This window comes from Schistocerca nitens, chromosome 2 (genome assembly GCF_023898315.1).
Source record: "Schistocerca nitens isolate TAMUIC-IGC-003100 chromosome 2, iqSchNite1.1, whole genome shotgun sequence".
Taxonomy (NCBI): Eukaryota; Metazoa; Arthropoda; class Insecta; order Orthoptera; family Acrididae; genus Schistocerca; species Schistocerca nitens.
The window spans coordinates 352,743,891-352,753,892 of NC_064615.1; the positions used below are offsets into that span (position 1 = coordinate 352,743,891).

The 10,002-nt window shown below is 38.1% G+C and overlaps 1 protein-coding gene across 2 annotated transcripts in view; it reads left to right on the plus strand.

Moving 5' to 3' along the window:
* LOC126236166 (ski oncogene) overlaps positions 1 to 9,640 on the plus strand; it is a 666,701-nt gene extending 657,061 nt beyond the window's left edge. For both annotated transcript variants that reach the window (XM_049945259.1, XM_049945260.1), the window contains one exon: positions 7,742 to 9,640. In XM_049945259.1, coding sequence (XP_049801216.1) covers positions 7,742 to 7,924 — 183 coding nt within the window. In that variant the 3' untranslated portion in view covers positions 7,925 to 9,640. The remainder of the gene's footprint in view (positions 1 to 7,741) is intronic.
* Positions 9,641 to 10,002: the final 362 nt, after the last annotated feature.

Sequence of the window (10,002 nt, forward strand, 5' to 3'; positions counted from 1 at the left end):
TGATATGTCCCCCTTCCCCCTACGGATCTTCCAAGCAACAGATTTATTCCTGGATGCCATAGATGTTCCGCTGATAAGCCCTTTCTTTTAATTTATAACATTCTGTGTATCACCACATTTCAAATGTTTCCAGTTTTTTTCCACCAGGTCTCAATTTCATTACAGTCCTCTGCTCAAGTTGGTTCAGCAATCCATTTGTTTGTTTTGTCTCTCCTAGTAATTCCCAACATTCACCTCTCCATTGCTCACTGAGTAGCCCTCAGTTTTTGAATTGATTTCACATTAAAAGCCATTGTCTCACTGCCAGAATTTAAAACCAGTAAATCAGTTGATAATAATCTTCAAGGCACATTAGGATCTTCAGTTTGGAAATGCTGTTTAACTTGCCAAAACCACTCTTGGCTGTTCTCACTCTTTTCTCAGTATCTCTTGTTCTCCATAAAGTTGTTTTCTTCAGCTCCCTTGAATACCAAAATCCAGCTGGATTTTTACACTATGTTGGTTATTTAATTTTAGCCTCATTATTGAGTTTTTCTTTGCATTGCTGTAGATTACCTGGGACCATGAATTTTTATTTTCCAGTGTCTTAAAGATGCCTCACTTTTGTAAATATCAGGTAACATATCCTTCCTTCACATCTTCTGGGTATAAGATACTACACCACAGGAAATTTTAAAATGCAAACAACCCTTACATAAATTAATCATGTGTAGCTGATTGATGTGTGGTGCATAAGCACACACAATGGCACAGACACATTAATAGGTTTCAAGTTATCACTCTTTTCAGTTTAGTACACACTATCATATATCAACCACACAGACGTCTAATTCTTTTCTTTAGTCTTTCCTCTGTTCTCTTAAGCTTTAAAGCTAGTTCTTACTGTTTGACAAGCCATCTAGTTGCTCATTATACAATTGTATCCTGTTCCTTCATAAAGTTGCACTTACAGTTTCTCAAAATATGCTACTTTATTAAATACATATTACTCATGCAAACAGTTTTTTATATCCTTTATGACATTTGTTTTAATGTAGTTATTAGTCGCCCTCTCTTTGCTTTGGTCGGCAAATAATTTAATGTTCTTGTGTACTGATGACTCATGATAGACTCCTGCAACTAGTATGTACCTTGTTCTGACATACCTGTGATATCAAGACAGTTTGAGATACAAACCACCATCTACAGCATAACTTTTCTTTTTGTCGCAACAAAGAGCAAGCACTCCAGAGCCTATGAAATATAAATTTTCCTTGATTGCTGTTTGCTGTCAGCATTTCATCTGCTGAGTGAGTGAGGAGCCATATTTTACTGTACTGTACTGTACTTCCGATTAAAATTTTCCCATGTGCATATAACATAGTGTAATTACTGTGGGAAGAGTAATCTAGCTTGTGTTTAGAATTTTTCCCACAAATCTTGGAAGGTGCAACAGATGTAAACAGGCAAATACTTTATGAATGACGAATTGCTTGATCAATTCATTGTGTTCCTGGCAAGACATCCCAATTCTCTGAGGGAAGCGTGTAAAGTAATGTACAAAATAAGATGCAAAAATATTGCTTTTCATCATCGATCTTAAGATTTTTGAGTAAGACAATGCCGCTCACTTTTTCATTAAAAAGAGAAATTTAAAAATCTAAACTCTCTTCATCCTGGCACCTTCTAGGACAAACAAAGAAACAAATCTTATACTTGAAGTATTACATGTTTTATCTGAATGACAACCGACATTAGAATGAAGTATTTTGTCTGGAGATACAAAGAAAAGGAAAGGTTACTTCATCAGTTGGCACAGTTCACAAGGGACAGAATGAAATTCCAGTATACCAACATCAAAATTCTGTCATATGCTTCAGTTTAGTAATACTAAATGAATTCCATAACATTTCTTTCAGAGGAGGTAGGATTTGGCTAGATCTAACTTCTATATATAAAAAATAGAAAACATATGAAAAGATTGCAATAAAATACTTCATGGATGAAAGGCCAGATGCCTTTGTCAGATGGGCACAATATTTCGGCAAGTGACCACATTGTGAACCTGCATTGAATCTTATCAAGAGGGGGAAGGGGGCAGCAAACTGACTTTGGGGCAGGCAAAGCAGCAGTAGAGATGCCACTAGTGCACATCCCGGGGCATGAAATATGGATGGAATGACTCGGTGGTGGTGTGAGAGGAGAGGGAGGTGGGGGACAAGATGATAAACTGATGCCTATGCATGAGTGGGAGACCGTATTCTGAGCACCAGAGCTTGGAGAGGGAAATAAAAGTTCTGCACCGGCTCCCAGGCAATCAGATCATCAGGGCACATGATGGCAGCGTGGTTGCTTGCCAAAATATTGTACCCGTTGGACACCGACATCTGGCTGTTTACACATGAACTATTTGATCATAAATTAACCTCTGAGAAGTTGAATTGCAAAATGACTGTAGTTAACTTGAATAAAGAATGTTGGGACTTCGTAATAGAGCAATAGTTTGTTAACAAGAGCATGTGCCAACAAAATTTGTATCAGTGGCCATTGCCACGCAGAACACTTTGCACATCTAATTAGTGTTTTTTGGAGGGTTGGGGGGCTGCAGGGAAGGATAAAGTGCTCTTCTACCTCATAGTACTGAATTACAAGGGGTATCAACCACCTATATAGTGGCACTCATTAACTCTCCTCTTCCCTTTTTCCGGGACATGGGGTGGAAAGCCTGAACTGGATCGAATCTGCCTTTCAGATTAATAATGAGTGCTGGTTATCTGACCACTCTTAATGTTGTTTCTAGACAGCTTCCCTCATCCATCTAGGTAAATATATGGATGGTATCAACATCCTACCTCAGGTATGCACTGTACTTTCATTTAGAAAACATTGTCACATTTGCACGTGAGAATTACTGTAAACACAGCTAGAGTCTCTTTATACCCATCATCATTATCAATGGGGCATCCTTTGGAACTCCATTCCTTGTGTACAGCAATGCATGAAGCGCTCTCTAGAGCAATAATCTGTGAATTTTTTTTTATTGGAGTAGGATTTTTCTCATCTCAGTCCTTAGATCTTTGATCCTTACAAAAATATTCTAAAATGTCCCAAGCTCTGCCTCACTCAGTGTATGTTGAACATTGTTATCTTTAAAAGCAGCAAGTAGTGAAAAGAAATGACTGCTATAGTTTGTTTATAAACTAAAAAGTGAGCAGCACTTTTGATGGGGCAGTGGCCTTTCCCAGAACAATGTTAAAACTGCCTTATAGGATGATTATGGATCAGTTTGCCATTGTGCAGTGTAGCTTGTGGTGATTAATGTATGTTCTCCTTGTGTGCCTTTCTCATATTAGCAATATTAGTTACTAATTTCTCTATTTTGTATAGTGTTAACACTTTCAGTGAAAAATGAAAACTCTCAAGGGGCTGTGGAACAGACTGCATGTGTTTCTGGTGACATAGTTGGGTAGAGAGACTGGAGATTCAGCAACTCACTCATCAGTTTATAAACAGGGCTTCTTTTGGACGTAATTTACATTTGCACAGGTGATTTATGTAATACTGATCTATTGGTGTATGTGATATGTCTAGACCCTTAGTTGAATATGTTGTTGTTGTTGTGGTCTTCAGTCCTGAGACTGGTTTGATGCAGCTCTCCATGCTACTCTATCCTGTGCAAGCTTCTTCATCTCCCAGTACCTACTGCAACCTACATCCTTCTGAATCTGCTTAGTGTATTGATCTCTTGGTCTCCCTCTACGATTTTTACCCTCCACGCTGCCCTCCAATGCTAAATTTGTGATCCCTTGATGCCTCAAAACATGTCCTACCAACCGATCCCTTCTTCTAGTCAAGTTGTGCCACAAACTTCTCTTCTCCCCAATCCTATTCAATACCTCCTCATTAGTTACGTGATCTACCCACCTTATCTTCAACATTCTTCTGTAGCACCACATTTCGAAAGCTTCTATTCTCTTCTTGTCCAAACTGGTTATCGTCCATGTTTCACTTCCATACATGGCTACACTCCATACAAATACTTTTAGAAACGACTTCCTGACACTTAAATCTATACTCGATGTTAACAAATTTCTCTTCTTCATAAACGATTTCCTTGCCATTGCCAGTCTACATTTTATATCCTCTCTACTTCGACCATCATCAGTTATTTTACTCCCTAAATAGCAAAACTCCTTTACTACTTTAAGTGTCTCATTTCCTAATCTAATTCCCTCAGCATCACCCGATTTAATTTGACTACATTCCATTATCCTCGTTTTGCTTTTGTTGATGTTCATCTTATATCCTCCTTTCAAGACACTGTCCATTCCGTTCAACTGCTCTTCCAAGTCCTTTGCTGTCTCTGACAGAATTACAATGTCATCGGCGAACCTCAAAGTTTTTACTTCTTCTCCATGAATTTTAATACCTACTCCGAATTTTTCTTTTGTTTCCTTTACTGCTTGCTCAATATACAGATTGAATAACATCGGGGAGAGGCTACAACCCTGTCTCACTCCTTTCCCAACCACTGCTTCCTTTTCATGCCCCTCGACTCTTATAACTGCCATCTGGTTTCTGTACAAATTGTAAATAGCCTTTCGCTCACTGTATTTTACCCCTGCCACCTTCAGAATTTGAAAGAGAGTATTCCAGTTAACGTTGTCAAAAGCTTTCTCTAAGTCTACAAATGCTAGAAACGTAGGTTTGCCTTTTCTTAATCTTTCTTCTAAGATAAGTCGTAAGGTTAGTATTGCCTCACGTGTTCCAACATTTCTACGGAATCCAAACTGATCTTCCCCGAGGTCCGCTTCTACCAGTTTTTCCATTCATCTGTAAAGAATTCGCGTTAGTATTTTGCAGCTGTGACTTATTAAACTGATAGTTCGGTAATTTTCACATCTGTCAACACCTGCTTTCTTTGGTATTGGAATTATTATATTCTTCTTGAAGTCTGTGGGTATTTCACCTGTCTCATACATCTTGCTCACCAGATGGTAGAGTTTTGTCATGACTGGCTCTCCCAAGGCCATCAGTAGTTCTAATGGAATGTTGTCTACTCCCGGGGCCTTGTTTCGACTCAGGTCTTTCAGTGCTCTGTCAAACTCTTCACGCAGTATCTTATCTCCCATTTCATCTTCATCTACATCCTCTTCTATTTCCATAATACTGTCCTCAAGTACATCGCCCTTGTATAAACCCTCTATATACTCCTTCCACCTTTCTGCCTTCCCTTCTTTGCTTAGAACTGGGTTGCCATCTGAGCTCTTGATATTCATACAAGTGGTTCTCTTCTCTCCAAAGGTCTCTTTAATTTTCCTGTAGGCAGTATCTATCTTACCCCTAGTGAGACAAGCCTCTACATCCTTACATTTGTCCTCTAGCCATCCCTGCTTAGCCATTTTGCACTTCCTGTCGATCTCATTTTTGAGACGTTTGTATTCCCTTTTGCCTGCTTCATTTACTGAATTTTTATATTTTCTCCTTTCATCAGTTAAATTCAATATTTCTTCTGTTACCCAAGGATTTCTATTAGCCCTTGTCTTTTTACCTACTTGATCCTCTGCTGCCTTCACTACTTCATCCCTCAGAGCTACCCATTCTTCTTCTACCGTATTTCTTTCCCCCATTCCTGTCAATTGTTCCTATGCTCTCCCTGAAACTCTCTACAACCTCTGGTTCTTTCAGTTTATCCAGGTTCCATCTCCTTAAATTCCCACCTTTTTGCAGTTACTTCAGTTTCAATCTGCAGTTCATAACCAATAGATTGTGGTCAGAATCCACATCTGCCCCTGGAAATGTCTTACAATTTAAAACCTGGTTCCTAAATCTCTGTCTTACCATTATATAATCTATCTGATACCTATTAGTATCTCCAGGATTCTTCCAGGTATTCAACCTTCTTTTATGATTCTTGAACCAAGTGTAAGCTATGATTAAGTTATGCTCTGTGCAAAATTCTACAAGGCGGCTTCCTCTTTCATTTCTTCCCCCCAATCCATATTCACCTAATATGTTTCCTTCTCTCCCTTTTCCTACAGACGAATTCCAGTCACCCATGACTATTAAATTTTCGTCTCCCTTCACTACCTGAATAATTTCTTTTATCTCGTCATACATTTAATCAATTTCTTCATCATCTGCAGAGCTAGTTGGCATATAAACTTGTACTACTGCAGTAGGCATGGGCTTTGTGTCTATCTTGGCCACAATAATGCGTTCACTATGCTGTTTGTAGTAGCTAACCCGCACTCCTATTTTTTTATTCATTATTAAACCTACTCCTGCATTACCCCTATTTGATTTTGTATTTATAACCCTGTAATCACCTGACCAAAAGTCTTGTTCCTCCTGCCGCCGAACTTCACTAATTCCCACTATATCTAACTTTAACCTATGCATGTCCCTTTTTAAATTTTCTAACCTACCTGCCCGATTAAGGGATCTGACATTCCATGCTCCGATCCGTAGAATGCCAGTTTTCTTTCTCCTGATAATGACGTCCTCTTGAGTAGTCCCCGCCCGGAGATCCAAATGGGGGACTATTTTACCTCCGGAATATTTTACCCAAGAGGACACCATCATCATTTAATCATACAGTAAAGCTGCATGTCCTCGGGAAAAATTACAGCTGTAGTTTCCCCTTGCTTTCAGCCGTTCGCAGTACCAGCACAGCAAGGCCGTTTTGGTTAATGTTACAAGGCCAGATCAGTCAATCATCCAGACTGTTGCCCCTGCAACTACTGAAAAGGCTGCTGCCCCTCTTCAGGAACCACATGTTTGTCTGGCCTCTCAACAGATACCCCTCCGTTGTGGTTGCACCTACGGTACGGCCATCTGTATCGCTGAGGCACGCAAGCCTCCCCACCAACGGCAAGGTCCATGGTTCATGGGGGAAGTTGAATATGAGAGTGATAAATGTCAGCTGCCACTTCAATTTCTGTGCACAGTGTGCATTGTTTCTCAAAAAGTTAAAGGCTAGTTTGGTCTTTGTCACATATTGTACATCTGTTGTGAGACATTTGACATTATTTCAAAGTTTTTAAAAACCTCGGTAAAAGGTCACTATACATCTAATATGTTTCTCCTGTTGTAAAGTGTCAACACATAAATTGTGATGGGTGAAAACAAATCATTTAATTCTGTGCATGAAACTGATAGTGGTACATTTGAAAGCAAACAAACATGTTTAAAATATTAATATGGTGGTAATGACAGAAAAGGCACTACATTAATTTTAAACTCTTCAGGGATTATTTGAGATTAAGAAGTGATTGCATTGGAACTGCAACTGGTGACAATACATTAAAAACTGAAGACCGACATACTCTTGAAAACTCCCTCTATCTCAGTTTTGTCTGTTTATGTGATCAGAGAGGATTAAGTAACATTTGTATTGCTGCAGGTTGAATAGTGTACATAGGTCATTGGCTCCCTAAAGCACTGTAGATCAGTCAAAGGAAACAAGTTGTGGACATAAATTTTATAATTTTGTGTAGAATTAATATTAAATTTATCATGTTCTACCAAGCACAGTTGAAAAATTCAGTTAATGTTTAAAGAACTGCTTATTGAATTAGTTGTTGAGTCCTTGAGCAAAGGATGTGGAAGGTCACACTGTTGAATATTGTTCCAGCCAGACTGCATCCACGAAGATGACACCATATTAATAATTCAAGAATTAATGTAATTAGCTAAGGTATACTGCAGTGTAACTAAACAATCTGAAGTCATCATCTTTACCAAACATTATCTGTTACAGGAAGGTCAAGATGGTCCTACGGAAGAAATATCAAAACTGGAGAACGAGTTGGCAGAGGTTGGAAGCAAAATTCTGAGGTTGGGCTTTCGTCCACAGAAAATCCAGACTGGTGGCGGCAGCCCTGTGTCAGTCATAACTTCTCCCCCACTCATCATTAAGTCTGAGCCACAAACATCTGACTGAACCAGTCCATTGAGAATCGAAGGGAGTTTCCTCCAAAACTGTAAAATGGATATCTGTTTACATTTATTGCTCATCAATGTTTATGGATTCAACGTGCCGAGCCAGTATGCTATAGTGGGGCAACTAGGTGGAACGTGAAGACAGTCATATTTTGTATGTATAACTGAAAAATGAAGGGCTTTTGTATATTTAATTTGTACTGCCAGAATGTCGAGTAAAGGTTTTTGCTCCAAGTAGATGAAATAGGACATCACACTGAGCATTGAGTGGCAAAGCAATGCAGTGCCTAATATTATTTCCTGTTTTCTTGATATAAGCTTTGTCCTCACGGTAGCTAAACTAGGAGGAGATATTAAGAAGTTTTTTAACGAGGTTAAGAGAGAAATAAACCTACTGGCAAATATTTTTATCAATTTGAAAGTACAAAACTTAGGTGCTGTATTTTCTCAGCACCATTAAATATATACATGTATTCTCTTTATTGCAAATGTAAGTAATGTATATTCGTGTGCTAGTATTGAGTATCAACAGTTTTATATCCTGTAAATGCAGGTAGTTTCAAAATAAATTAGAATCTTTATCTAAAGCAACTTGTAATGCTGTCCACTACTGTTTGCAGTTTCATTTGTGATCTCAGACTATCTGCTGTTGTCAAGCAGGTAGTTAAAAGTGGCACAACTTTGCCCGCATTGTGGGCTGATAAATTTGTAGCTACATACTTTTATTTGTAAGCATGCAGCTGCGCCATTCCCTGCTTCATTAAAGCTGTACAAAATGTAGGTAAAATATTTCCATTCAAGTAGTGCTTACAGTTCTTACTATTAAAATTTCTGATGTTTTTACATGGGGGTTCGTACAGTCTGCTCACACTACTCCCCAATCTTTGTCTTTTCTTTACTTTTCTTCTGCTGTTTTGTTCTTAATCACACATAACGGACCACTACCAGGACTCCACCAACAACAAAATCATGTTAACAACATTTGCAGCACAAGAAAAACTTGGCCTCTGATGCTCGATCACTGCCACAAATTATTATGCAGGACAAAAGTAATATGATCCTTGTGTGACCTGATTTAAACAGTGAATGATGCACACTTGACAAATTTGTTTCTGCAAAGCTGTAAATTGGTATCAAATGTACCTGTCTTTGATAGTCAGTCTTGTAAGTCATATAATTTTGTAACTCATTTCAAAACCAAACTGAGATGTTTTAGTCATTGTGGCTGTATTGTAGCTACTCACTAAACTAATCAGCAAACCACGTGCATCAGCACAATTGTCATGATACCACTTACGCTTGTTGAAAACAATAAGTGAAATGTGATATGTGCACTTCCAGATGAATGAATGTTGATCAGAGACTCTGACCACATTCATTTTTGGGTAAGCACATCAAATGAAATGGAAAAAAAGAGAATAAATATAGATTAAGATGTATGAAAACATATCTCTCTCTCTCTCTCTCAGTATCTGTGTGTGTGTGTGTGTGTGTGTGTGTGTGTGTGTGTGTGTGTGTGTGTGTGTGTGTGTGTGTAAGTTATTAAGTTTTTGATATTTTACACTGAAAATTATTTTGCTCATATAACTTATTTATTTTCACTCATATCCTTGCATTTCCTGCCATGTAATATGTTGCTAGATTTTTATTTTACACAATCAATATTGAAAAGGTACCTGTAGATTCATTATTCGTTCAGTCTTAGTTTTGAGGTGATGTAACACTGCTGTAAAAAAAAAAAAATAAAAAAAAAATCTGTGTGTTTAATTCTGTATAACAAGGTATTCCAGCAACAGTTCAAAGTTCTGATGAAATAAAAAGGAAATGTTTCTTGTTGAAGTGATGATGAATGGTAGCAAAGGAGGGTGGTTTCCTTTGTGTTAAGTGCTGCAGGGAGCTTAATTTTACTGTACAAGGTATGCTCGTGAAATGTCAGATTGTAATATGTTGATTCTTCTCTGCTGAAATGGGCAAACACACTGTACAATGGACCAAACAAAGTGTCTGGTTGTCAAATTACCCAACACATTGTTTGCATGAATTTGAGTAAACCACAGATTGTAATGTCAATACTTAAAA